General features: G+C 42.1%; 1 protein-coding gene across 5 annotated transcripts; it reads right to left on the reverse strand.

The window, feature by feature from the left end:
* NXPE3 (neurexophilin and PC-esterase domain family member 3) lies at positions 1-26,384 on the reverse strand. 5 transcript variants are annotated; one of them, XM_062003911.1, is made up of 7 exons: positions 26,319-26,384; positions 24,918-24,969; positions 22,841-23,048; positions 13,153-13,913; positions 10,750-10,823; positions 4,277-4,483; positions 1-3,336 (listed from the first exon to the last, which is right to left on the reverse strand). In XM_062003911.1, exons 3-7 carry the CDS (start codon positions 22,931-22,933, stop codon positions 2,786-2,788), a joined length of 1,686 nt encoding a protein of 561 aa, XP_061859895.1. In that variant the 5' UTR covers positions 22,934-23,048; positions 24,918-24,969; positions 26,319-26,384; the 3' UTR covers positions 1-2,785. The 5 variants fall into 5 exon arrangements, with proteins under 5 accessions (XP_061859895.1, XP_061859903.1, XP_061859909.1 ...); XM_062003919.1 differs by having other exon boundaries at positions 26,314-26,377; XM_062003925.1 differs by having other exon boundaries at positions 26,279-26,358.
* Between the last annotated feature and the right edge of the window lie 773 nt (positions 26,385-27,157).

A 27,157-nucleotide genomic window follows, 5' to 3' on the forward strand; every position in this document is an offset into this window, starting at 1 on the left:
TCTATGTTTCCATATACAGTACATACACAACTGGTGTAACTGGTAACAAGACAAGAATAGAAATTGAAAATTATTCACAGTTCAATTGAATGACATACAAAAGCAAAGTGTCCCGTCTCCATCTGAAAACAGGAGTAAATCCTCAGTTTATCTCTTTCTCTTCCCTGTCTATTCCAGAGCCCAAATAAATGAGATATTGGTCCTCATTCCAAATCAATTGGCAATTTCCCTCAAGTTCATTACCTAAAATGTTCTGGTTCTACCAGAAGGTGATTGGACACCTTCAAGACCCGCCTGGACATGTGGCCAAATTTCCTATGCGGCCTGATCTAGGTGAACCTGCTTCTGCAGGGGGGTTGGACTAGATGATCTCTAAAGGTCCCTTCCAACCCCTTCCATTCTATGATTCTATGTCATCTTTGCTGATAGTAGTCCTGTTCTATTTCCCTCCATTGTCAAAACATTAAAAAAATATGTTCTTCTCTATCTATTATTGGCAGCTGACAGCGATATGATGTTGCTGTTGAAGAGCAGTAATGACCACTACAACATTCAGAGAAAAAACATGCAGCAGCAATACTTTCACACATGGTATGGCTTTATGAGGAAACCCAAATGATTAGTCCACAAATTAAGTAGTTTCCTTCAAAGAAAAAGTTTGAAGTCTTATTTTCATTAACATTATTTGGATAGATTTGTTCTTCAGGATGAAAGTCTTATACTCTATCTATTTTTAAAAACATACCTGGGAAAGATGAAAGGTCATTTTGCATTGTGATGGTTTACCTTCCCAGACCTGAATTGGTGTGGTCTCTTTTTAGCAGAGGATAAATTTCCATTAACATATTAAAGTGAAAAATAGTTACTTTAAGCTGAAGTATGGACAGATACTACGTGAGGCAGTTGTCAGTAGGAATTGGCAAATTGGACCTCCTTAATTCTGATTTGAAAAGCTAAGAATACAATGCTATTTCAGTGTATATGACACCTCCAGTCATTTTTAAACATTTTAAAATTACTAAGTGTATAGATGGATGCTACTGATAATTTTTACATGCTAAAAGCACTTATGTTTGTTTTTAAAACAGTTCTCAGTTGTCCTTTAAAATGAACAAAACAAAAAATACTGTTTCTGTAGTTGGTAGCATTAGAACGCTTGGGGTTCCAGCAATAAGAGTACAAACCTTCCTAACAAAGCAGCAAACGTGGCAAAGAGTGAAACACTAATAACATGAAGACATTTCAGTTATTCTACTTTGTTCTACAACCTACTAATTTGCCTCACAAATCTTCTCAGTTTGCTCACAGAGACTCAACTTTCATATTTTCCCCAGTCACAACGAGCTGTTTCAGAAGCAACTCCACTACCGTTTTGACACATTTCTCAGTAGAGCCACCCGTAAAGACAACCTTTGGCCTGAGTGGGACAAGAAGAAAGATAACAACATGGAACACTTGGCTGATGTTTAATTCTTGATGGTCAGAGGTTCAATTTAATGAAAATTTTGTTTTCGATCCACTACTTAGTTAAAACTATGGATGGGTTCAGTGAAATTAGCAGCAGCAAATGCCATGCCAAGAGGTCCATCAAGAGCCACCAGCTTTCACAGCAGGGAAACAGCAAATATTTCCCAAGTGTCTGTGTGAACGGCAGCCCTGAGTGTGCTTGGCTTTTGGGGGCAATTCCTCTGACCTTTTACATTGGCAGCAGCAAAGCTCATGAACAAATTATAAAACTGTCAAAACATGAGAACGGGCATCACTATGTGGCCTTGACACTAGTGTGTGCCAGTTGTTGGCACCCACTGCCAAACATCATCAAGCACACTTTCTGGCTTCTCCCTGCTGACACAGTGCATGAACAATGTACAAGAGTCATTTTACCAGATGTCCAGCTTTGCAGGAGCATAACGGAACACCTTTATCTTACAGGGAAGGGAAACAATTTCATTAGTAGATGCTTCCAGCTTCAAGTAGGGGAGTCTGCAACTTGAATTTGCAGGAAGTACCTGAGACAGTATCTTCACTGAGGTCATTACAATCACATTTATCCATTACAGACAAATCAAGAAGTAGACAGTGTATCAAAGCTCAGAAGAGATTCAGTAGTACAGGAAACTAAAGTACTGGCTATTGGTACTATTTAGCAGCAATCTGTAAATACCAATGGTGCCTAGCTAGTGTGCTCTATTAAATTTTAGCAGATTTTTAATAACTTAATACTATAGATATTTTGATTGTGCTTCCTTGACTGATATTGGTGATTTTGGTACACTCTTTCATATCTCTAATCAGTTCTTTGAAATAAGGACAGACACTATGCTTCTCAGACACACAACTAGAAGGGATGTCCCTCAAATTCTGAAACATTGAGAGAAAGACTGCTCCCAAAGTATTTCCCAGGTTTCACAAACCATTCTGAGCAGCAAGACTCTGGCAACAGAATCAGCGTCATATGGATTCAATTAAGCATATAGTGCAGACAACTAGTAAAGCTAATAACCCACATACTTTCTTATTTGATCCTGTCCATTTAATTTAAGGTGCTCTGTAATAATCTCAGATATGAATTACATGGTTGAAAGGAGTCAACCTCGTAGGCCTGAACAGTCAACTCTTCTTTACTATCCTTCACAGCTATCCACAGTTAAGGCCAACCCGCTTATACTGCATGCAAGTACAACAGGCAGAGCTCTTCCATGCCATCCAGCATAACTCAATAGCTCTGACAAGAGCAACTCTCCTCTGGCTATAACAAAAGGTGACACAGGGATATCCACTTGTGCTAAGTTTGCAGAGGGCACACATAAGATAAAAATGCATCTATTTGATTCCTAACAATGACTTCATTTGGGTGCAAGTTGTGTGGCAAGTAATGAGCTAAAGACATCTCCCAAGCATCCACAAAGTGCACAGCAATTCCTGAGAACATTTTCCTCATGACAGAGTCAAGCTGAAAGGAATACCAGTCACTGTTAAAGAGGCTCACTTCTGGCCCAAGCTCCTGAACATTCGCGGTTCTGATGATGATTAAAGTCTTGGGGCTGCGATCCAGCAGTTGAATAACTGATCTCCGAATGTTCCTCAGCCTCCGGATATACACTTCCACAGGAAAAGTGCTGAAGTGGGACCAGATAGTTATGGCTACCACGGTGTTTCTCCCACCCACTATGCCATTCAGTTCATTAGCAATGTAGCGCAGCTCGCTGCTGAAGACTGTTGAAAAGCGAATGGGTGGCCCATGACAGCGGAACTTCAGCAGGATGTTGTGCTTCAGGTCCACAGACATGAAAGGCCCCACATTCTTAGGACTCTCCAGGTTAAATTCCACTAGATCTGAAAACCCAAGGGCAAGCATTAGTGAAAGACAGCATAAGAAATTAAAACTATCAACAAGGTGCTAGGATCACAGGGCAAATGTAATAGCCGAGAAGGAAATCTGAACATAAATCCAAGAACCCTAAAATGGCAGAGAAGATGAACATCATAAGTGTGCTAGTGCATATCTCACAGTTTTAATGAGTATTGAAAGCTGCAAGACAGCACATTTCAACTTCACAAGCCTATGAACTCCTTTTCCAAGTTTCCCAAACTATTTTCTTCTCTCTCTTGCAAAAAACATGAAACTTTCTGAATAGACTCCTTCAGTCATTGTTGCCCTATGAGTCCAGTGTTCAGGGGAACTCTTCTGGAAACTGTAGGACTCCATTAAAGTTAAAGATAGCTTTAACTTGTAAGTATTAAGAAATCTCAAAGACTCTCTTCCAACACAATTTAACCGCTTTGGGGTAAGGGAGGAACATCTAACTGGCTACTGAAAATCTGTTATTCAAGTTAAAATAAGGAAAATATAAGATAGGGCCCAAAACCAATCAGCAGTACTGGAAGTCATTCGCTACTTCATTCCAAAGTGACTTGTGCTACAGGGATGCTGCAAGACCTTACATAGGCACCCTGAGTGATTTCTGTCATGACCCCTGGGTGGCCATCTTAACCCACAGCCCTATCAGCTGCCAGATGGGTTTCAACTGTGACAAACCTTTTACAAAGACAACTTTGCAGATGCCTTGTGGCACCATTTCCAAGGCCTACATATTTCTAGTGTCTCCTCAAACACCTGACTAAGTGCCTTTCTGCCAGGACTTCCAATAATGTTTCATCTTTCCTCTTCCTTTGTTTTGTCATTGTTATTCAGTAAGATGAACTCTGAGATGTGAGAAACAAAGATCTGCAAAGATCTTTAAGGACAAAACCAAATTAAAAACAAATAAATAACCTGGAACAAATGCCGTTAGATATTCAAACCACTGTCTTATTGTAGAGTCTCCAAACAAGTGGATTACTTTTCCTTGTAAGCACTTAGTTATATCATCTGACTTGTTAAAATGATGGATCCAGTGTGTCCTTGACCTCCATTGGTCTTCATAATAATAACCAGAAGGAGAAACAGTAGGATCTTCAGCTCTGTCCATACTGCTTGAATCTGGAAGAGAAAAACTATTTGAATCAACATACAATAAAAGCAACCTCCATAACCTTTATGGACATACAGCCAGTGGTGTATGAGCACCTTCACTAGTTGAGAGAGTATGATGTACTGCATGGACTACAAAGCTCAATGCACCACACTTTTGTAAACCCAAGTATTTCAACCCCTTGGTTTAACTTGGTTTAAATTAAATGGCATCTCTGACAAAAATTTATAAAGTAAGTATCTGACATCTTTCACACTTAGAAAACAGTATTCAATCGTGGATGGCAGCAAAAGGTACAGAGGAGCACAGGCAGAAAGCACAGCACACCACCTTCCAGCCTGGGCGGGACCGCTGAATGCCCGCACCTCTCCGCTGTCGTTACTCGGAGCCCTCTGTGCCGAAGCGCACTGCTCCCCTCTAGCGACCAGTCTATCGCCCAACACCCTTGCTCCAACCACAAGTGCTGGATTGAAGTCTACATCATAAGGACCCTCAAATGAGGAAATGATAGAATTAACGCTATGACCAAGAACTGCATACGTGCCCTTTGAATGTATTAACTGTCCCTACTCCCATGGATTTCATACCTTCTGTTGCATAGCCCCTACTCGTTTTACTGCCTGGCATAGGCAGGCTCCAGAGAGTAACACCTAATTGTACTACTCCAGGGAAGCTCTGTTCGGCAAGACACCTATTTTAACTTGCAAGCAAGCCCAGAGATTACAGGAAGAGAAGCTGCAATCTCATGCTTACATCAGTCAAATATTGCCACATTTGTCTTAGTGTCCAACGTGACACCAATGTACTGAACTTCCATGACGTCATTACAGGTTCCTCTTTTCCCACATGTCAGTTCAAATACCTAAACAGAAAAAATAGAGAGCTGTTCCCTGGCATAAACACCAGCTGCATGAAGCAGCCATGTCCAGCTGTTTAAACACTTTTACCTACCTTTGTGGGGAGACTACCTTTGAAGAACAGTCCCTGCTCTAGTCTAACATGCAGCTGTCTGGGAAAGCACATGTTGTCACGGCCAAAATCATGCCAAGGAGCATTCTAGCTATGTGAAGGTACAGGCAGTGGAATTCCAGGGCCAGAAGCATCCTCTGGGAGTGTAGTGGGTCTGGGATGGTAGTGATTTTCCACAGCAGCTCCTGCAGTGCTGTGCTTACTGTTGATATCAATATTATGACTACTGCTCACACAGCATCAGGGCTGTCCCTCCAGCATTCCTTCCCCCACCTTCACCAATAGCTGTGGGTGGGCATGATCTTGGGAGGGACTATGGCCAGGACAGCTGATCCAGGCTGACCAAGGAGATATTCCATACCATATGACGTCAGCTCAGTAATATAAACTGGGGGAGAGGAGCAGGAAGGGGAGGCGAGATTCATTTCTGGCCTTCCCAAAGCAACCGCTACGCGTACTGCAGCCCTGCTTCTCGGGAGGTGGCCGGACATCGCTGCTGATGGGAAGTAGAGAGTAACAGCTTATCTGCTTCTGCTTTGCTTCCCGCGCGCGCGGCTTTGCTGCTTATTTATTAAATTGCTTTTATCTCAACCCACGAGACTCCCATCTTATTTTCTCCCCTTCCCTGGCTTGCTGAGGAGGTGGGGGATAAAGCGGTGTGGTGGGCACCCAGCATCCAGCCAGGCTCAAACTACCACAGGGAGACACTTCATTATAACGCAAGTGTAAATTCTATAAACATTGAAAAATACCAGATGCTTAAGCATCATCTTTAAACACCCATTCCTAACAGGTATTCTTTGGTCTCACTGTTTCTATGCAACATTCTCTGTCTTGCATTAGTAGATGTTAACCTCCTCAGACCTCACAGGGACACTTAACTATTTTTTTTTGTATAACACAAGGACTATGATCACAAGTACCACCAAAAAAAAACACCTAAAAATTATCTTTGGATGGTTCTTTAAATCAGGGAACAGGGACAAGGAAGGAAGAGGAAAAAAAATCATAGAATCATAGAATGGTAGGGTTGAAGGGACCTTTAGAGATCATCTAGTCCAACTCCCCTGCAGAAGCAGGTTCACCTAGATCAGGTCACATAGGAACATGTCCAGGTGGGTCTTGAAGACCTCCAAGGAAGGAGACTCCACAACTCCCCTGGGCAGCCTGTGCCACGGCTCCGTCACTCTCACGGTGAAATAGTTTTTTCTTATGTTTAAGTGGAACTTTTTGTGTTCCAGCTTCATCCCATTACCCCTCGTCCTGTTGCTATCTACTATAGAAAAGAGGGATGTCCCAACCTTCTGACACTCGCCCTTTAGATATTTATAAATGTTAATAAGATCTCCCCTCAATCTCCTCTTCTCCAGACTAAACAGCCCCAGTTCCCACAGCCTTTCCTCGTATGAAAGATGTTCCAGTCCCCTCATCATCTTGGTGGTCCTGCGCTGGACTCTCTCCAGAACTTCCCTGTCCCTCTTGAGCTGAGGAGCCCAGAACTGGACACAGGACTCCAGATGAGGCCTCACCAGGGCAGAGTAGAGGGGGAGAAGAACCTCCCTCAACCTGCTGGTCACACTCTTCTTGATGCATCCCAGGATGCCATTGGCCTTCTTGGCCACGAGGGCACATTGCTGGCTCATATTTAGTTTATTATCAATCAGGACTCCCAGGTTTCTCTCTGCAGAGCTGCTCTTCAGCAGTTCGACCCCCAGCCTGTACTGGTGCGTGGGGTTGTTCCTTCTCAGTTGCAGGACTCTGCACTTGTCCTTGTTGAACCTCATGAGGTTCATCTCTGCCCAAGTCTCAAGCTGGTTGAGATCCCGCTGAATGGCAGCACAGCCTTCTGGGGAATCAGCCAGTCCTCCAGTTTGGTGTCATCAGCAGCAAACTTGCTGAGGGTACACTCTGTCCCCTCATCCAGGTCGTTGATGAAAATATTGAACAAGACTGGCCCCACAACTGATCCCTGTGGAACTCCACTGGCCACAGCCCTCCAACTCAACTCTGTGCCATTGATCACCACCCTCTGGGCTCTGTCATTCAGCCAGCTCTCGATCCACCTCACTGTCCACTCATCCAAGCCACACTGTCTGAGCTTTCTGATGAGGATGTTGTGGGAGACAGTGTCAAAAGCCTTGCTGAAGTCAAGGTAGATGACATCCGTTGCTCTCCCCTCATCTAGCCAGCCGGTTATGCACTCATAGAAGGATATCAGGTTAGTCAAACAGGATTTCCCCTTGGTGAAGCCATGTTGACTCCCCCTGATAACCATCTTATCATATGTTCAGTGGTAACATTCAGGATGAGTTGTTCCATCACTTTTCCAGGGATGGAGGTGAGGCTGGCCGGCCTGTAGTTTCCTGGGTCATCCTTCCTGCCCTTTTTGAAGACTGGTGTGACATTGGCCTTTCTCCAGTCCTCAGGCACCTCACCTGTCCTCCATGATTGTTCAAAAATGATAGAGAGAGGCTTAGCAATCACATCAGCCAGCTCTCTCAGCACTCTAGGATGCATCCCATCAGGACCCATTGACTTATGAGCCTTAAGCTTGGCCAACAAGTCTAACCTCTTCCTCTTCCACCCAGGGCGAGTCCTCTGCTGTCCTGGCCATCATGTTATCCTTGCCAGACTGGGCTTCCCAAGGGTCAGCCTTGGCCATAAAGACTGAGGCAAAGAAGGCATTCAGTACTTCGGCCTTCTCTGCATCCTCAGACACCAGAGCACCCTCAGCATTTAGCAGCGGGCTCACATTCCCCCTGGCCATCCTTCTGCTGCTGATGTACTTGAAAAATGCCTTATTGCTGTCCTTAACTTCCCTGGCTAAATTTAATTCTAGAAGGGTTCTAGCTTTCCTAGTTGCATCCCTGCATGCTCTGGCAGTGTTCCTATACTCTTCCCAAGAAGCCAGCCCCTGTTTACACCTCTCATAGGTGGCCAACTAGTAATATTGAGTCGTCCAATTTCCATTTTCTTCCCTTAAACATATGGCATGATTTTTTTATATTTTCATTCTTGTCCTGAGCTGTATTATTAACCTTTCAATACAGATTTTCTTTTCTTTTTACATTTCTTCATTCAAAGTCCAGCTCACTCAAATCCCAGTGAAAAAGGCTGTATGTTTAGGAGTTTATCAGAAGATTTCAGAGCAATTTGTTTACAAAATAAGTAATCCCCATTTTATGGGTTAGACTGCACGGTTACATGGTGATTTTCTGCACCAAATCTTTTAAGAATCTGTTTCACATAAAATACCATGTTTGGCTGATTTCTTTGTTCTAGAAATTTGGTAAGAATGTGAGTTGAATAGCTGATGAAAAGAGAGGATAAAAAGCAGAAGCTCCTCTAATTTCAGGTTTTCAATTGCTTCTAATTTCATCTGCTTGATGAGATTCAAATTACCACTTTTCTGCATTTTACTTGCTAAAGGCAGACATTTAAAATGGGAACTTTGCTTGCTGAAAGGGTCTGTACGACTTTTTATGTACTACAGGTGAAGATGTGTATATGACAAAACCTAAGGTTTGAAGTTGTCTCCTGGAAAGGGTGAGGTTTTGCTTTGTTTTGGTTGCAGAAGTGTGGGTTAAAACATTGTTCCGTTCATGACAATGGAAGGAAAAAAAACCCTTATATGATCAGGTAATTAAAGACTAATTCATAATGTGAATTCACAAGTTCAGTTTGTTTGTTTCTCAAGTTTTGATGTAAAAACATTTCCATTTTTTACTCTCTCTCTGTCTATATATATATATATGTATATATAAATGGTATCAGGACTTCTTGGTACCTCTTGCTACACCTAACATTGGCATGTCAAACCTGTATATAGTATAGTAGTTTTGCTCTTGTCATGGTTTGACACGACAGCCATTTCTGGTAAGGAAAGAGGGGCTGTAAAGATGGCTCCTGTAAGCAGTTGCTCAAAACTCTCCCCAGCTCTGAGCCAGACCCACTTCTGGGGCTGAGCCAATTAGACACCTCCATGATTACTTTTTAAGAAGAAGCCAGAAGAGAAGGGTGCTTCCTGTTTTTTCCTTCTTCTGTCCCTTCTTCTTCTCCAAAGCTCCCCTTCTTCTTCAGAAAGCTATTACTTTTGGATTTCATAGAAAAAAGTAAAAGCTCCAATCTGAACAGTTATAAATCATGAATAGAAATAGGAGTTTGTATTTCAGAAAAATATACTTTTAAAATTGATTTGATTTATGTTTACCTTCAAACAGAAAGGTATGTGCAAAAACAACAATGGCAGAACAATGAATTTAAGTGCGCCATCAATCCTAACAAATCTATACATCCACAATCATTATACCAATGTATTATTTATTCAGAGACAGTTCTTAGAAAGAATTTCCTTGGGGATTACTGTGCTACTCCTATCAATCCTTTCTAAGCTAGCATTAATATTCAGGAAATGCAAGCAGGCTTTGATCATCTGTAACTCCTGAAAGAAGGACAGTATAATCAAATTTCAAATTTGCAGCAGGTCTGCAAAGAAATATATGTAAGATAAGAAAAGGTAACAAAAGTCATGTCATTGAAAGGATCTAGAAGGGAAAAAAAAAGGGGGCAGGGGGAAGGAGGATGAAAAGTGCTGCCAGCCTAAGAGCAGTATTCTGGGTTTTTTTGTGAATGGCAAAACTAAAAGCAGGAAATGCTTTAGGCTGTTCTCTGTTGAAATTTTATTGCTCAGATCAGGAACTCTAAAGTCTCCTATACCCTTATAAAAAAAAGAAACATATCTGAGTAGCTTTCCATTAAGAAGTCCTCTGTATATAACATTTCATGGAGGATTTTTAGAGGCATAAAAGGCATGCTCATGGATACAAATGAGACAAAACCTGGAGAAAACTATCACTTCGTTCTGTTTTTAGATGGAGTGCAGAACAATTAAGTTCTGGTCCACAACTGTAGGTTCTGGCATTCTGTGGTAACAAAAATGATAGTAACATCTACGCACCAAAATGTGTTAAGACAAAATTCTTAACGAAGAAAGAAATTAGGAAACAGCACAGAGCTGGTTTTGCTACATTAACATGAGAATTTGGTGAGCAGTTACCACAAGACATTGTGTATCACTGAGTAAATGTTAGAAAAAATATATAAGTTTATGTAATTTTGTTCTAGTGCTGAACTTGTATTACAGTTAACACTGAAAACTTTTATCTTCTCAATACTAATTTAAAAGTTAAAATTTAGAATTTCTATTCCATGCTACAAAACCAGACATTTATTGCCTCGTGATTGTTGCTCTTTTGATACATTTTATTACGAACTACAAACAGGGATCTTACAAAGTTCACTTTACCTGTAAATGCCTTGGGCTTTACAATCACTGAATCGGGTCCACTGGAGAGTATTGGTCTTTTGATATTCACATCACTTGAACAGGAAAAGAAAAGTTTGTAAAATTTTACTGTAAGAATTGAAGGTCACATCTATTTTTTTTAATCCCCTTCAAATATGTTCATAGTACTCATGCTAATAATTTTTTACTATAAGTTTACCTCCTATAGCTGAATTAATTCCGTATTAATCTCCTGAAGACCATTATCACTATTCTGAATCGGAATTTGAAATTTCATAGCTCTAGGACACAAATCTTGTGCACATTTTTACTGTCACAAACTTTGATAAGGCTATCAAGCTCTCAGAAGTCGGCAAGAAGCTTTGAGAGATTTACCACAGAGGTGGGAAGTTCCCAGGTTGTGGTACATGTATCACTGCCAGAAGAAAAAACACTGAGGTGCAGCAGCAGCTCCCAGCCCTGCCAGCTCTCTTTAGGTGTTTATCACAGAACATATCTTCACAGCACGTACCGGAGCTTGGGGCCGGCCAGCACCATCGCCACCTGCAGGTCTAATTCTAGACTAGGCTGGTAGTGGTGTGCCCAGCTTCTGGGGGACACAGTCAGCATCCAGCCAAATTCAGAGATCTCCAGCAACAAGATCTTCCAGTAGGACAGCAAATCGCTGAATATAGAAACAAAGCTCATCCTCTTAAGCTCTAAGACATCTCAGAAGCACTTGTTTGTGGTTATCAATTTTGTGTTGGATATGTATTACCACAGACAGCTGGGACAGATGCAGAGATTTGATTTTAAGCTCTTCCTCTGTTTTTTTGCTACTATTTTGAAAAGAATCACTATCTAATGGGTTTTTTTCCATTTAAGAAATACATTACTGGATTTTTTTATTAGCCATTTCAGTCAGGGATCTCTGAGCTGAACAAAACAAACTCGTTTCACTTGTTTTAGCAAAAAAAAAAATCCCGCTCCCATTTGCAAACTTAACCAAACAATATCAGCCATATTTTAAAGGTAACATGCCAGAGGCACAGAAAGGCAACAAACTTTATAAGGAATAGCCAAAATCTGGTTCCACTGATATTTATCTTTGATTTCCGGCCTTCAGTTACAAACATGCACACACCCTTTCTTAGCTAAACTATTTGGAGCTGCTACTCTGAAGCCCTTCCCAATTAAGGACCCAAGTGCACACCCTTCTGAAACACTTTCCTTCAATGCTTTTTTTGGAGAGCAAGGCAGTTGCCTACAACTACAATTCTGACACTACACAGTAGCTAACTTTGTCAAATTTCAGATGAGGGTATATACAGAAGCAGTTCATTCACATCCATGCACTAAGAGATGGGTTGGGTTTATTTTTAAATGCTGAACACAAAAGAAAAAGACGACTGGAACTACTTTAGTTTGACACTTCATGTAATTTGCACAGATCATTTCCGCTTGCACAGGTATTGCTCAGCAATCTGTTCTACCAGGTGTTTTCTTCATGACTTAATTATAACTAATGAGTAATTTTAAGTAAGTCATAATTCATGACTTACTTTAAACTACTCCTGAGATTTTAAAGTTATACTGAGCAACAAAGAATACAATACATTCCATGGAAGATAACTTTCGCCTAGGATAAAAGCAAATGCATTTTGTATAAAAATAAGCCTAAAACTTGGAACATTTACACAAGCGGTTCACATTTCAGCCAAAATTACATCTCGAAGTGTTGTTATTGCCATTGCAAGCATAGGTGTATGTAGTAGTTTTGCCTGGCCCAGCTTTTTGGTAGCAGGGTGTATACAGGGGTGGCTTCTTTAAACAAACAGCTGCCAGAAGCTTCCACTGTAGCTGACAGGGCTAATGCCAGTCAGTTCTAAGACAGGCCTGCTGCTGACCAAGGCCTGGCCAACTAGTAACTGAGGTAATGCCTCTGTGAATAACAGATTTGAGAAGTTGCTTCACGGAGGCAAAATGGTAGCGGCAGCAGCAGAAGGGAGTGAGAATGTAAGAACATCTCTGCAGACACCAAGGTCAGTGGAGAAGGAGAGGGAGGAGGTGCTCAGGCACTGGAAGAAAGACTCCCCCGTGACCTGTGGTGGGGACCATGGTAAGGCAGATGTGCCCCTGCAGTCTATGGAGGCCACCAGGGAGCAGCGATCCACTCACAGCCCGTGGAGGACCCCACACTGGAGCAGGTGGATGCCTGAAGGGGGGCTGTGACTCTGTGGGAAGCTCACCCCGGAGCAAGTTCCTGGCAGGACCTGAGAACCCATGGGGAGAGAGTAGCCCACACCAGAGAAGGTTTGCTGTCAGGACTTGTGATCCTGTGAGGGATCTACCGTGTTCTTGCATAACTGCATGGAGGGGAGTCATTACTTGACTGAGTATCTGTAAATTCAACAACATACATACCTTTGGAAAAAGAGGCTTTCCTCTTGCGTCAGAAGACCTTTTTGATATCCACCCTTGGCATGGCTGATTCGGCTGGCACAAGACAATTTTCGAGGCTTATAACAGAACCATGGCTCACCTGTGTAGAGATCTGTGAAGTTACACACTGGGAGATCTCCAGGCAAACAAACATTGCACTCAGTAGTTTCCGAGTACCTCCCAGACTTGAACGAGCTTTTGAAATAGACCCTGTCTGGCCTTTCTTCTCGTAAACGCAGGAGGACCCGGATTGCTTCGCTTGGATGGACAAGTGACACAGAAACTTTGACCTCTCCTGGCCAAAGCAACGTAAAGAAGACTTTGTAAAGGCCATTATGACAATCTACAATCCTTCCTGTTGCTCCAGCTTTCAGCAGAGGAGAGTGAATTCGTGCCTGTAGATAGTCTCCACCGTACTGTTTGGGTTTTCCTTGGAAATCCTTCATCCGAACAAGTACCTCTAGCTGATCACCCACCTTGAAGGAGCTGCTGGGTTTCACAATCACAAAGTCACTATGTGCAGGATCAGTGCTTTCTACAAAGGCGATTTTGCCATCAGGGGGTTTTGGCCACTGTATTGCAGCAAGCAGTGATTCTTGTTCCGCTTGTTCTCTTCTGGACAAAGTCTGCTGCTTATAACCACAGTAAGGCTTCCTGGTAGTTTTGGTTGTCTGTGATAGAGAATGCTGGACATGATTTTCTGTTATCCAATTTGATCCCAAAAGTGTGTCATCATCCAGGTGCTGGGGAGGAAAAACATTACTTGAAATTCTGCTATTAGGTGAAACACTATAACAGCTTGTTTGTCTTTCGGAAATTATTCCAAGAACTAGTCTTTGCTTTACAGAGCTTTGAAGCTGACCAAATGAAGTAACTTTACTAGATAACACAAATCTATCACTTTGACCTTGGGCTTTCTAAAGAAACAGGGTGGGCAACCTGTGGTTACCCTGCTCTGGCAAAGAGGCTTTTACATAAACCAGGCCAAATTTTTCTGTGGCAATAAGTTGGCTACCAATGTACTCTGTAAATTGTAAATAATGTTTAATTTTCTTACTATAGTAACATTTCATTGTCTTCAAGCACAATGAGGTCTAATAGCTACCCAATAGAATGCAAAGAAATAGAGTTTTTGCAGGTTACACTGCAGATGAAGCAGATGCACCCCCTGCAGAAACCTCCTAGAAAAGTCTGTTGTATGTAGCAGCTGTTGTAATTTATCTGGTCACATTCACATTGTTTCTTATCTCTGAAATGTAGGTTCCCCTCCTCTGTAATAAACAGATTGAAAGAAATGGAAGAAAAGAAAGGAATCACAGAACCACAGAACCTTAAGGGTTGGAAGGGACCTCGAAAGATCATCTAGTAAAACCCCCCTGTCAGAGCAGGACCACTTAGAGTAGTCACATAGGAACTCATCTAGGTAGGTTTTGAATGTCTGCAGAGAAAGAGACTCCACAACCCATCTGGGCAGCATGTTCCGGTGCCCCATCACCCTCACAGGGAAGTTTTTCCTTACGTTTCTTTGGAATCTCTTATGCTTCAGCTTGTACCTGTTGCCCTTTGTCCCATCACTGGACATCACTGAGAAGAGCCTGGCTCCATCCTCTTGACATCCACCCTTTACATATTTGTAAACATTAATGAGGTCACCCCTCAGTGTCCTCTTCTCCAAGCTGAAGAGCCTCAGCTCCCTCAGCCTTCCATCAGAAGGGAGATGCTCCACTCCCTTAATCACCTTGGTGGCCCTGCACTGAACTCTCTCCAGCAGCTCCCTGTCCTTGAACTGAGGGGCCCAGAACTGGACACAATATTCCAGATGTGGTCTTACAAGGGCAGAGTAGAGGGGGAGGAGAATCTCTCTTGACCTACTGCCCACAGTCCTTCTAATACACTCCAGAATGCCATTTGCCTTCTTGGCCACGAGGGCACATTGCTGGCTTATGGTCATCTCGCTGTCCACCAAGACTCCCAGGTCCTTTTCCCCCACACTACTCTCCAAGGGTTCTTTCCCCAAGCTATACTGGTACATGGGGCTACTCTTTCCCAGATGCAAGATCTACACTTGCCTGTGTTGAATTTCATTAGATTTCTCCCCACTTAACCCTCCAGCCTGTCCAGGTCTCACTGAATGCTTCAGGGGCAATGAACTGATGAGCAAGTAAAATAGTCTAGGACAGGCTAGGATGAAACAGGGGGGGGAAAAAAGTATTTGTTTAAGATTTTAAAACCCATACACAGCTTCTTCTAGAGTGAAATGAAACACAAGCAAAGCATCCCCTAATCCACATAATAGGTTAAAAATTAAAATGCTTAAATATAATGGCAGATTAAGAAAAGAGGCTTCTGCTGTGACTTGAGATCAGTGTCCAAAACTATTTTTATGCAAAGGACTGCAAAGATAACATCTTTGCCATGACATCATGAAATTTTGCAGGTTTGCACTAATAAGTACTTACTTATCAGACTTATAACTTATCCATATCAGTATTTCATAAAGAAACAAAATCATTTTTTCAAGCAAAGATTAAAATTCTACAATGTACCATTCATATGGCATCAGAGAATGTGCCAGTTTAGATTTGAAAGACTGCTAAAAAACTAAAACTATGCTATTAGATTTTTTTTAAAAGATCATCGTACTTACCAATGTTCTAGTGTTTTATGTTTACTTCCTCCATAATTAACTCCTTAGCAATGTACTAAAATTACCAGCACTTACATCAAAGCTTTGTTTATTATTATAAACCCTTCTCAGTCATTGAAATATCAGCTAGACTACATGTACATACTGAGTAGTTCCCCCTGCCTCTCTTCTATGCTTTACTTGAACCTGGCAGCAAATTAAAGTCACTTGAACAATACAGAGATTGAACATACTTTTTTTAGAAGAAAGGTAAACCTAACAAGCAATAGAAAGGCACAAGCTTTTGAAGCCTGTTGCATAAGAAGCTGGTTTTGCTCAGCTTAAGAGGATAATGACCGTACTAGGACTTAGAATGGATACACAGAATATTCTCAGTTTGATGATCATCTTAACTATAAAACCTGAAATGGTAAATTGCTACATTTTAACTATAAAATATAAAATGACAGATATCCACAGATGCACAAAATGTTATTATCACAACAGAGGCTTTTGCTTCTGTTTTACATTTCCACCCAGGATTTAACAAATTTTCCCTGAAGGCCATCTGAGGCAATTTACAATTATTTCTATTTTCCATCACAGCAGGCAAAAATGCAAATGTACCACTCCACATTACTTTTATTAATCCAGTAAATTTCAGGCAAAGCTGAGAATGAATCTCAGGCACAGTTCTACTTTAAATTTTGCCTACATGCATTCTTGAATTAAGCCAAGTTTCTATTTTTGGATACCTTCACAACTTCTTCCTTTCACTTGATCATGAATATACATAAGACAGGAAACACTGCATAGAAATATTTTCAGCAGTTAGCTATATATTTTGATGCATCTAACAAGCCAGTAACCATGTCTCATTCAGTGAAAATATTTAAGCATTTTCCTAAGGAGAAGGGGAGAGGGATAATACCTGCATTTGATTAATTCTTGTTTTCAGTGTAAGCTTTCAAGAGAAAGTTTCAGTTGGTTCTTCAGTGGTTGGTACTGCGGGGGGGGGGGGCAGCATGGGAAAAAACAATGCTTTCAAATTAAGAAGAGAGATGGCTATCTAAGAAAGTATTGTGAAACAGACATATTGTTTTTAACCTTCGATATATTTCCTCGGGTTTTTTTAACCCAGTCTTTCTGTCAGATATACACAGATGTCATTTATGTCCTAGTTAGCTTTTCTGAAGTCTTTCCAAGGGCACATCTGTATCTTTCAGTGGAAGAAGATGCAGGTGCTATCAAACCAACAAACTCGTATGTTCAGAAAACAGAGCAGAGAACACAGTGGATGCCTCTAAAGCAGTCCACCTACATAGTCCTTTCAGCAAAGCACAAGGCCAAAGCTCTCCACCTGCAGGCAGATGAGATCCTGGACAAGCATTGCCACTTGAGCTCCATCATCTCCAGGTTATGACACATTGAGCAGAATAGTTCATACCATAAATATGTCCTCAGTCAATCTGCAAGAGCAGGGGAGTGGCTAAGAATCTCTGTGAAGGTAAAACCAGAGCCTCTTCAGCATCCTGAAGAATGACTATTCCTTCTATAACATTCTTGTTCATTTTTAAAGCCCTCTCCCAAGCACAAACAGGACCATTATTACAGAATTATAAGCTTACTTGTGAAAGTAAATTACACCCTGTGTGCTACTCACAGAAGACAATACTACAGAAATTCATTTTCCCAGTTAAGGCAGAGAAAGCCTTGTAGTCAATTAATATTTTGAAGACCCTTGACTGGAATACAAAAGCTTTGCAAACCATCTTCCTTTATTAAGTAATTCACAGGCTCATCTCCAAACAACTGCTTAAGTTCTCCTACCCCTATGGATACACATGGCTTGACCTTAGGCAGACTAATAGCTTAGTCCATCTCCACTCTATTTTCCTACCCCATTGGCATTTCCCAATCTCTCTGGCCTACAACGTTCAGAAATCACACATGCAGAATCGTGGGCTCTCTACCTAGTAGCTGAAACAAGAGTTTCTTTAAGTAGGCCAGGTAAGAGCATTTCCCAAGAGTCCTCTTCCTTTATTACACAGTGTTCTGGTTTAGCAAGGAGCAGCTTTTGGCTTAGTAACAGAGGGAGCGGGTTGCAGTGAAGACCCGGTAAAGAGTTTGCGGACTCTCCCCCGGCTCCTGGGCTCACACCCACCTCCGGCCCGCCTGGGCCAATCTGGTGCCTCTGCGATCACTATTTAGGGGACGGGAATTTGAAATGCGAGGCAGGAGGTGTAAGAGTGATACAAGATGGAGGCGACCACGCGGACCCTTCAGCCAGAGAAGGAGGAAGGAAGGAGAAGCAATAGACCAGAGACCCTTCTGCAAGCCGTGGCAAGAATGCCTTCTGCAACCTATGGAGACTCATGGCAGGGCTGAGAGTTACCAGCAGTTCCACGTGAGTGAGCCCGGACGGGCGAGGGACTGTGTGGGGAGACGGCCATGGCCCAGGCCGTGTTGGAGAGCCTGCAGGCCGCAGAGCAGCCCCACACGAGAGGCAGAGAGGAGCTGCAGCCTTTGGAATGGGTGCACGTCGGAGCAGCCCGTGCAGGGCTGCCGTGTGTGTGAGTTACCCCACGGACTTGCAGGGAGCACTGGCGTGGAGTCCATCCGTCCTGAGGAGGGACAGACGGCAGAAGCTATCGGGAACAGACTGACTGAAACCCCCACTGCCTGCCCCCCCGAACCGTTCAGGGGGGGACAGGGTAAAAACACCAGGATCAGGGCTCTGAGCCCGGGAAGAGGGGAGGTGTGGCAAGAAGGTGTTCTTAAAAAGGCTGGTTGGACTTTTCATTGATGTATTACTCTGTGTTGTTTCGTTTTGGTTATGTTTTGGGTTTTTGGGGGTATGTTTTAGTTGCTGTTGCATTAAGTTATTTTTTCTGTTTTCTTCCCCAAACCCAGTGGCCTGGTCTGTTTTGTCTTGAACCTTAAGCGGCAATTAAGCTCTCCCTGCCCTTGAGCAATTCTCAGCCTCTTCGGTACTCGAGGCTAATCGTGGTCTTTGTTCCCTGATGGGCCTAAACCACGACACATAGATTCTTCTAGTTTTTAATATAGTCTCCACACTGAATAACACTTGCCCAGCTTTGCTTATTTCCATGTTTACTTCACTCAAGGTGTCTTGATTTTGACTGCAATTCCCAAGGGGTTTTGTTTGTTTGTTTATCAGGTTTGACTGGGTTTTGATTGTTTGTTTGGAGTGTATTTTTGTTGGTTTTTTTGTTTGGTTTTCTTTTTCAATTATTATTTTTTATTTGCAGCATTCTGAAGTTAACCAGAAACCAAAAGTGACCACAAAGTAGTTCAATGGACGTCTGCCAAGTAACACAAGCTGGACAGAATATATTACGTGTCAATTAAGCACAAACAAATGCACAAGCTGTTCCTGGTGCTTAAGAGATGTCATAAAATGAGGAAAAAAAAAAAGCTGTAATTTCAAGAGAGTTAATGAAAGTTTCAGCTCAATTGCTGAGCTTTTAGCATTCTCACTGCTGACTAAGGAAAAAAATAGATATAATATATAGCCCCATGCAGGACAGCACACTCTCAGAGATACTCTAGAAGGGTCACAGATTACTTGATTAGACCTGAACACTTGTCCTCACTTAAACACAATGTTGGTGGCTGATAAAAAACGTTGAGTACAGTGGTTTTAACTCTTAGCTTGGCCTAGTAAATTCAGAACAATTGCTGTAAACTGGCATATATCACTAACATCAGAGCAGGAAACACCACAGGTGATTCCCAGGTGACAGTCATGGGGCAGGAGGAAAATTCTAGTTTGGCCAATAGAGAGTCATAATTTACATAGCAGATAATATTTTTAAATGAACAAACATCAATTACTGAAAGGTCAATCACTTTATTTTCACTAATTTTACATTTCAGGTACTTCACTCCTATTTGCTGTCTAAGATAGGCATGAGATCAGTTCACTGTTTTTACTGTCTCACAGCACTGAGTGGATGCTAAATTACTTTAAACGTCAAAGCCAATCCTAAAAAGCCATCATCCAATGGACAATTGTTCCAGCAATAATCCAAATAAGATAATACAGTTAATTTTTTGTAGGTACCTGCAACTTAGCATCATAAACAAAAAGAACACTTTGTTACATAGTTCTTCTGTTCAGTTGCAGCTGTTTGATTCCATGCACCATTCCTTCACCCTTGCAAGAAACTTCCCCTCTCCCCATACACTCCTTTTCTAAGTGCTTTTAAAGAAAAGAATGCTCATAACCAATTCTGAAGTGGTTCTGCCACTCTAAAGAGAATTAGTACAAATATACAAACTCTCCTGTATCCTAAAGGCGTGATGCTACTCCTCAGCAACAACATGATTCTCTGCAGGAAATAATTGAACATTTTATGTGTTGTGTTGTGTTTGCAAAATAAAGTAATGAAATCAAAATACATTCCTTCTGGCACTGTAATGCAGTGGTCATCTGTGCATCTCAAGGGAGGGGTTCCTTCATACTAAAAAGCAATTTAAACAGCTTAATTTGGGGTTTTGGAGGGTTTAGTTGTCTGTTTGTTGGGGTTTTTTTGTTTGGTTTGGTTTTCTTACACACAAGGTAGGAAATTTTAATTATTGACATAGGTAGGACTGTTCAGAGGGTATCATCAGCACATTAAGAATCCAAAGGGGAAGACTGCAACATGAAAAAGTATAAAACCCTGAAGAGCAAAAGCAGGGAGGCTAGCTGGGATGTAGATGATAATTGCCTTAGCTCTTTAAGCTTTAGCCAGCTAAATTTAATCAGATGATTTGGGGATGAGAAGCATGTCTGATGCACTTACAAATATATTTTCAACAATAAGCCCTCCTTCCAGAGCCTGAACAGATTTAGTTACAGACTTTTTCTGGTTTTGATCTCTGACCAAAAAGAATCAGCATAGATACGTATACTAGATTGCCTGGAAAGTTATGCCAAAGACAGAGACAAACACCAGAAAAAAGTGAAGACAACAAAAGGAGTTAGAATTTCATGTTATGGCATAAAGATTTAAGAGGAGCACAATACCTCAATGAGTTTGGAATATAAGATATGTAAAGGTCAAAGCCACCACATAGATACTTATCATGAATAGTGGCAAGAAAAAGCACAAAGTGAACACCCATACTGTGTTTTTCATTTCACTCTCAATGCTCTTCTAGATCTCTCTTCTCTAAAAAATGTAATTTAAAAAAAGGAAGAAAAAAAATAAAGCTAATTAAAGACTCAAAATATCAAGATAGCAGTGCTTCATGTGCTAACCTAGGCTAAAAAATACCACAGAAAGACACAAAAGAAAAATTACCTTCTATGTTACACAAAAAATGATCATGCAACCTCAAACCAAAGGTCCATCAAGCATAGTATTTTGATTTCCAGTAGTCTCCAACAGCAGGTATGTGTGAAAAGAATACAGGTCAAACATGTTGGAATGCTTCCTCCTAAAAACTAAATCAAGTTTCTGGTACTTTATGGCTTAGAGACTTATTAAACACTGGAATTGACATCTTTAAGATTTAGTATCCTCTAATGGATTTTTCTTTTGAATATATGCTTTTAGCAGCTACATAGTCTCACGGCAAGGACCTCTGCAGCTTTGCCACAATCCATAAAAAACATCCCTGCTTCCTCTGAATGCAGCATCTGCAGTTTTTATTCAACATCTCCATTAGTACTGAAATTGATAAACATTCATTCTTCAGTTACTGATCTCCTACCACTTGTGATTTTAGACCTCCCAAACATCTTGCTTGCCCATATCCGAACCTCTTGCAATTCAGCTATACCTTTTGGAGGCTAAGAGGGTGATCTTATAGCCCCCGTTTTGGATCACTTCATCTGAGCATCACTAGCCAGGAGAATTAAAAAAGACTCTGCAAGCAGGATATAACTTAACAGCATAAAGCAATTACCTGTTGGCTCCCATGCATAAAAGATAGCTATAATTTAATGAGGTATTAGGCTAAGTATTATTAGGCTCCTCCACCAAATGCTGCAGTGGACAGTCTGGCCAGGCAGGCAGCCAATGGGCAGGGTCAGTCTCCAAGGCTCCCTGGAATGGATCCTCAGTGATTTTTATCTTTCTCGACTTTAGACTGGGCTTACTGACTAATGAGGTTTGAAAGTATTTCTGCACCAACAGGGCACGTAAAATAAAGAAATCTGCAAGTCAGACATAGCAGAGAGAAAATGGGAAAGGCAAAGAAAAGTTGCAACAGTGTACTGTTGCACTCCTGTAGTACACTCCTGTGTACTCCTGTGTTGCACTCCTGTGTACACTCCTGTAGGCTGGAGATTGACTAGCCAGCTGTGGTGGAAAAGACCTAGGGACTCCAGCAGACAGTAAACTGAGCATGTGTCAACAGCATAACAGTGTGGCAATGAATTAACAACAGCATAAACAGCTGATGGAGCAAAGTGATATTTACCTTCAACTTGACCTTGGTGAAGACACATCTAGAACACTGTGTCTGGATTTTGGACACCCTATACCAGAGTCAAACTGGAGAGATCAGCCAAGAACCCCTGAGATGTTTAAAGAACTAGGGTATATGATAGGAAGGAGACACTAAGGGAACCAGACCTTTTTCTTCTTTTGGTTTTTTTTGAAGTCTGGAGGAGGCTGAGAGGAGATCCAACTACAGTCCTTCATTACCTGAAGTGGAGCTCCAGAGGACATCAAATCAGAAGCCCACACTAAAAGGACAAGAGGAAACTTCCAACTGCACATAACGGCAACATTTCTCCCTATGAGAGGGGTGCAGTACTGCAACAGGCTGCCTAGGCAGGCACTGAAATCTGACTGTCCTTGAAGGCTGTCAAAACTCAACTTGACAATACCCTACACAATCCAAGCTAGCTTTGAAGCTAGCCCTTGGAAGAGGGTGTTGAATTAACACCTCCAGACATCCCTTCCAGTATGAGTTCCCTGTGATTCCAATTTGTAGCTAAATGCTGTTGGTCACAATTCTAACCTTACACTCAAAGATGACTGATGTTGCTGAAGGCCTCTTGGAGAATAAACAAGCTCCACTTACCTCTAACTGAAAAAAATTATGGACCAGCACCACAATAGCCAGCGCTGCCACAAGCAGGCAGAAGATCTGCAATCTGAACGAGTCACGCCACATTGTCCATTCATGTCTCTCCCTCCCATGTTAGGCGCTGCCATGACTTCACCACAAACATGAATGTCATTTCGGCTCAGTAATGCACAAGTGAATTCAGCTGATTTCCACGTCATTCCTGCAAATGTATTTACAAAAATTGTATTAAGTCTTCAAAATATTATTACAAGTAAAGTCGAGTTGAACACTGAAAGCATCTAAATGGTGGAAGTTTGCACGGCAACAACTGGTGCAGTGGAAATGTTAAGACAGATTTTTATGGCACTAATTACAACAGTACTACCTATGATGTTACTTAATTCTCTTGGGTGTGTCAAGGTAAAACTTTATCATAAAACCTTACCATAAAACCGTTCTTATCTGTATTTGATGCCTAAAAAAACCAAACAAAGAGTGCAAGGTTTCTTTCTGGCAACTAAAAACCACATTCTCTTTATTCATTAGACCACACTGTCATCACCTAGCCATCATCATGAGGCCAAGACATGGAGCAGAAACTTGTATGTTTAGGTATCTTTACCTTATCAGAGATTCCAATAAGTTGTTATTAAAGATTAAATTCTGAAGCAAGTCTAGATAAGCAAGACAAAAGACACTTTCTTCAGTTTTCTGCTGGGGAGAGGGGGTAAAAAATACTGTAACATCTGTCAGCTAATCAGGAGATATCTAATAGAGTTGAACACACTAAAAACAAACTTCAGAAATCTTCTGGAACATTAGACTACATACTTCCTGGTGGTTTGTTGGGTTTTTGTCATTCCTTTTACGTCATGTACTATTTTGCAGGTAAAAAAAGAAAACTTCTGGGAAAAATGCAAGGTGTTGGGTTTTGGTTTTAATGTTTGTACTTTTTAAAAACAAATAAAATACAGTAATAACAACATTTTAAATAAAATTTGAAATACATCATTTCTTTCGAGTTGCTTGATCCATTATAAAAATCATAGATCTTTAAAAAATTTTCACAGCTCAATGCTTATTCAGTTTGACTCCTCCATCTTCCTTCTTTTTCAGAGGGACAATTTTGAAGCAAGTAAAAAAAGGGTATCGTTCTCACAGAAGGAGAAGTTCTAAACTTGGAAACAGATAACAGATGGCAAGGAGAAACAGTCAAAAGACACCAGTCTCTTCAAACCTAATATTCTCAAAGCAGTGTTACTCGTACAACCATCCATCAAGTGCAACAACATAACCAAATGTATGTAAAATTTCCTATAAATAGTATAACTGAGAAGTTATACCATTTATTAAGACTATACAAAGAATGCTGTGCAAATTTAAACCAAATATGATACATTAAATATCGAAATCAGCTAATTAAATCATTAATTAAACACAGTCTAAAAAACAGAAATATATCACTGGTATAACTAGGACAGTCTCAAAATAGACTGCACATGAAATTGCTTTACAAGGATTATAGGGATTACAACATCCAGTGTTTTGCTGAGACTTTCTGAATTATGAATAAGCATTGAAAGAGCAAGAGGTCCATTAAAATAGAAACATCAAACTGATAAAATCCAACAAAAATGCAGATCTATTGGAATAGTTCTGCATTAATATGAAGTTTGTATAAAATATCAACTCAGTCTTTAAACAGTAACTGATAATTAATATACCTAAATACATTAAAATGTTAAAGTCATATATGACCATCTGAGGAACTGTAACAAATACACTACAGATAACAGAGTTTTGCAATTATGTTGTTGAGAATTAACTTCAAATCACTGAAAAGCATGAGATGCTGAAAATTCACAGAACGTGATTTCATATGCCTAAAAGCCCACAAAGGCTTTTTTTAAAATTTTCTGTATTTCTATAAACATCGTGTGTTCTAAAACATTCAAATACACAGATTTAGAGCTTTATTTATACTAAAGGCCTTAATATACTTCCAATTTAATAATCCTTGAATAATTGAACTACTTTTTTTATATCTACTTGAAGCACGGAAATACACCAAAAAGCCTTACATTCTTACCCTATTCTTGGAGCATCCTCTGAAGCCATCCTTGCAGAAAGCCAAAAATAACCTTGGAAATAATACAGAAAAAGAATGAAGTAAGTATATGTATTTATAAACACACAAATGTTTCCTAATAAAATCTCACATATCGGTGGCTCACATGCAGTGACACAAAATAACATGTCAGTTAAGACTCCTTACCCGTAATTTTTTTTTTCTACAATTCCCCAGGGACTTAAAAAAAAAAAAAAGTAATTTTATTTTGTTAACGTTACTCCTTCGAATTTTCTGCTATTTCTTATCAAGTGTTACTCCTCTCACATTTGTTCTGTGTTGTTACACACCCTCTTTTCCCCAAGGTTAAAAAAATTTTATATATATATATATATATAGATATATATATATAAATCCAGCTCAGTGACATTTTTATGAACAGTTGTCAACTTCTCTCACGCTCAATTACCGGATCCGGTTTTGGGTTGGGGTTTTTTTCAAGTCATTACATACTGTCTGCTCTCTATCTCAATACTTCTCTAAAACAGCAGCGTTACAAAAGCACGTATTAGTGCAACTACTCCAAACAACTGTCACGCAACCCGCTACGGCAGACGAGCCGATAACTCTGGCGATGCCAAAATCATCTCGTTGAGGCACAAAGGTCCCCGCGCTAGACGCTCGCGTTGCCGCAATCACAGGAGATCAGATCTGCTACTGTTTTCTCCAGTCCTGCTCCCCGAAGCGCGGGGCTGACTAGTCGGCTGACATCCAGAGGTCAGCCCGGATCCTTCACGGGATCTCAGCTTTGCTGCGGCTCCCTGCAGCCGTCCTGGGATAGGAAAACAAGCCGGCTGCCCCAGCGCTGCCCAGCTCCGCGCCTCGGGAACACGCATTCACAAGTAATGGACGAGAGGGCGAAAACAAATAAGCAGCAAAGCAACAGGAAGTATAGGTGCCGGCGACGTAAATCGGGAAGCTGTATTTTACTGCTTTGAAGGTACTTTTTATCGCACCCTTACGACCCGCATCACATCCCCCTTCGCCTGGGGCTCGGCCTCCTGCTGCCCTGGCAGCTCTCCCACCTGGGGCTCTCCCAAGGCTACCGGCCCAAGCCCGCAGCTCCTGCCCCGGCAGAAAGCACCTTCAACCGCCGCCGCGATAAAACCCGAGCGCCTGCGAGGGCGCGTGGGCCCAGCAGCGGCACGCGGCCAGAGGGATTGCAGCAGGACAGCCGCCGAGCCCGACCCTCTCCTCAGCCGAGCATCCGCCCCCGCCGCGGCGCCCCAGGCCGCCAGGCCTCCCCACAGTAGCCCCGGCGCCGCTGCCGCCCCGGCTTCCCCCGCCAGACCTTCCTCCCAACCCTGCCTGGCCCTGCGCACCGCAGCCGCAGAGCCCCGCCGCCGGCACCCCACACCTCACCGCAGCCCCGGGCCAGGCGGCGGCCTCGCCCCCACCCGCGGGCGACTCGTTGTATATCCATCGGCCCCACAGCCCCTCCTTCCTCCCCGCCCCCGACACGAACGGCAGCCGTCATCGCACCGCCCCTCGGCTCGGCCCCTCGCCCCCGGCCTCCTCCAGCGGCAGTGGCGTTGCAAGCGTGTCCCGCCAGGGCCTGGAAAGCGAGTGCAGGGCCGCTAGCGCAGGACCCGTCCCCGGCGGGGAAAGCCCTTGGCAGAAGCTGGCGGCGTTAGGCAGCGCTGGCTGCACTCAACTGCACCGAAAATAGTGATCATCAGGGGAAGGAGAGCCGTAAAACCGCGCGCACGCAGTTCTTGGCATCCTCTTTGCTGAGAAGGGCACGAAAACGTGATGATACCGGAGAGGCGGTGTCTTGAAGAGCAAGAAGGTTGTGAAGGAGATAGAGGCTGCCCCGGGGCACCAGAATCGGACAAAAGTAGCTGCATGAGAGGCAGGACTTCAAAATGCTTAAGGAAATGCAGACAGACAGGGTTGCATTTAGCACCCTGCGCCAGAGCTGTGCAGCAGCTGCATCGGGTAACCAGGCATCTGCAACGGGATTTGCCATCACTTGTAAACATTGCATAAATGTGAGAGTGCCTCTTTCCAGAACAGGCACCTGCTAGCAGTTTGCATGAGTACAGGTTAAAGGCTCAGTCTTGTTTTTACTAAGGAATACCTGGCTTCCTTAAAACCAGGAGAAGGAGAGAAGGTGAAGTATTACTGTGAGCATTAGACTTTAGCCGTCATAAGTATTAAATACCTAATACCCCTACCCCCCTCAGCCGTAGTTGAGTCAT

This window comes from Colius striatus, chromosome 1 (genome assembly GCF_028858725.1).
Source record: "Colius striatus isolate bColStr4 chromosome 1, bColStr4.1.hap1, whole genome shotgun sequence".
Lineage (NCBI taxonomy): Eukaryota > Metazoa > Chordata > Aves > Coliiformes > Coliidae > Colius > Colius striatus.

Excerpts from the sequence above, each read along its gene's own strand:
- NXPE3 (XM_062003911.1), bottom strand. The coding sequence starts at position 22,933 with ATGTGGCGTGACTCGTTCAGATTGCAGATCTTCTGCCTGCTTGTGGCA. Across the intron at positions 10,824-13,152 it reads GAAAGCCTCTTTTTCCAAAG|TGATGTGAATATCAAAAGAC; the intron begins GTATGTATGTTG and ends TTCCTGTTCAAG. Across the intron at positions 4,484-10,749 it reads AAAGCCCAAGGCATTTACAG|ATTCAAGCAGTATGGACAGA; the intron begins GTAAAGTGAACT and ends TTTCTCTTCCAG.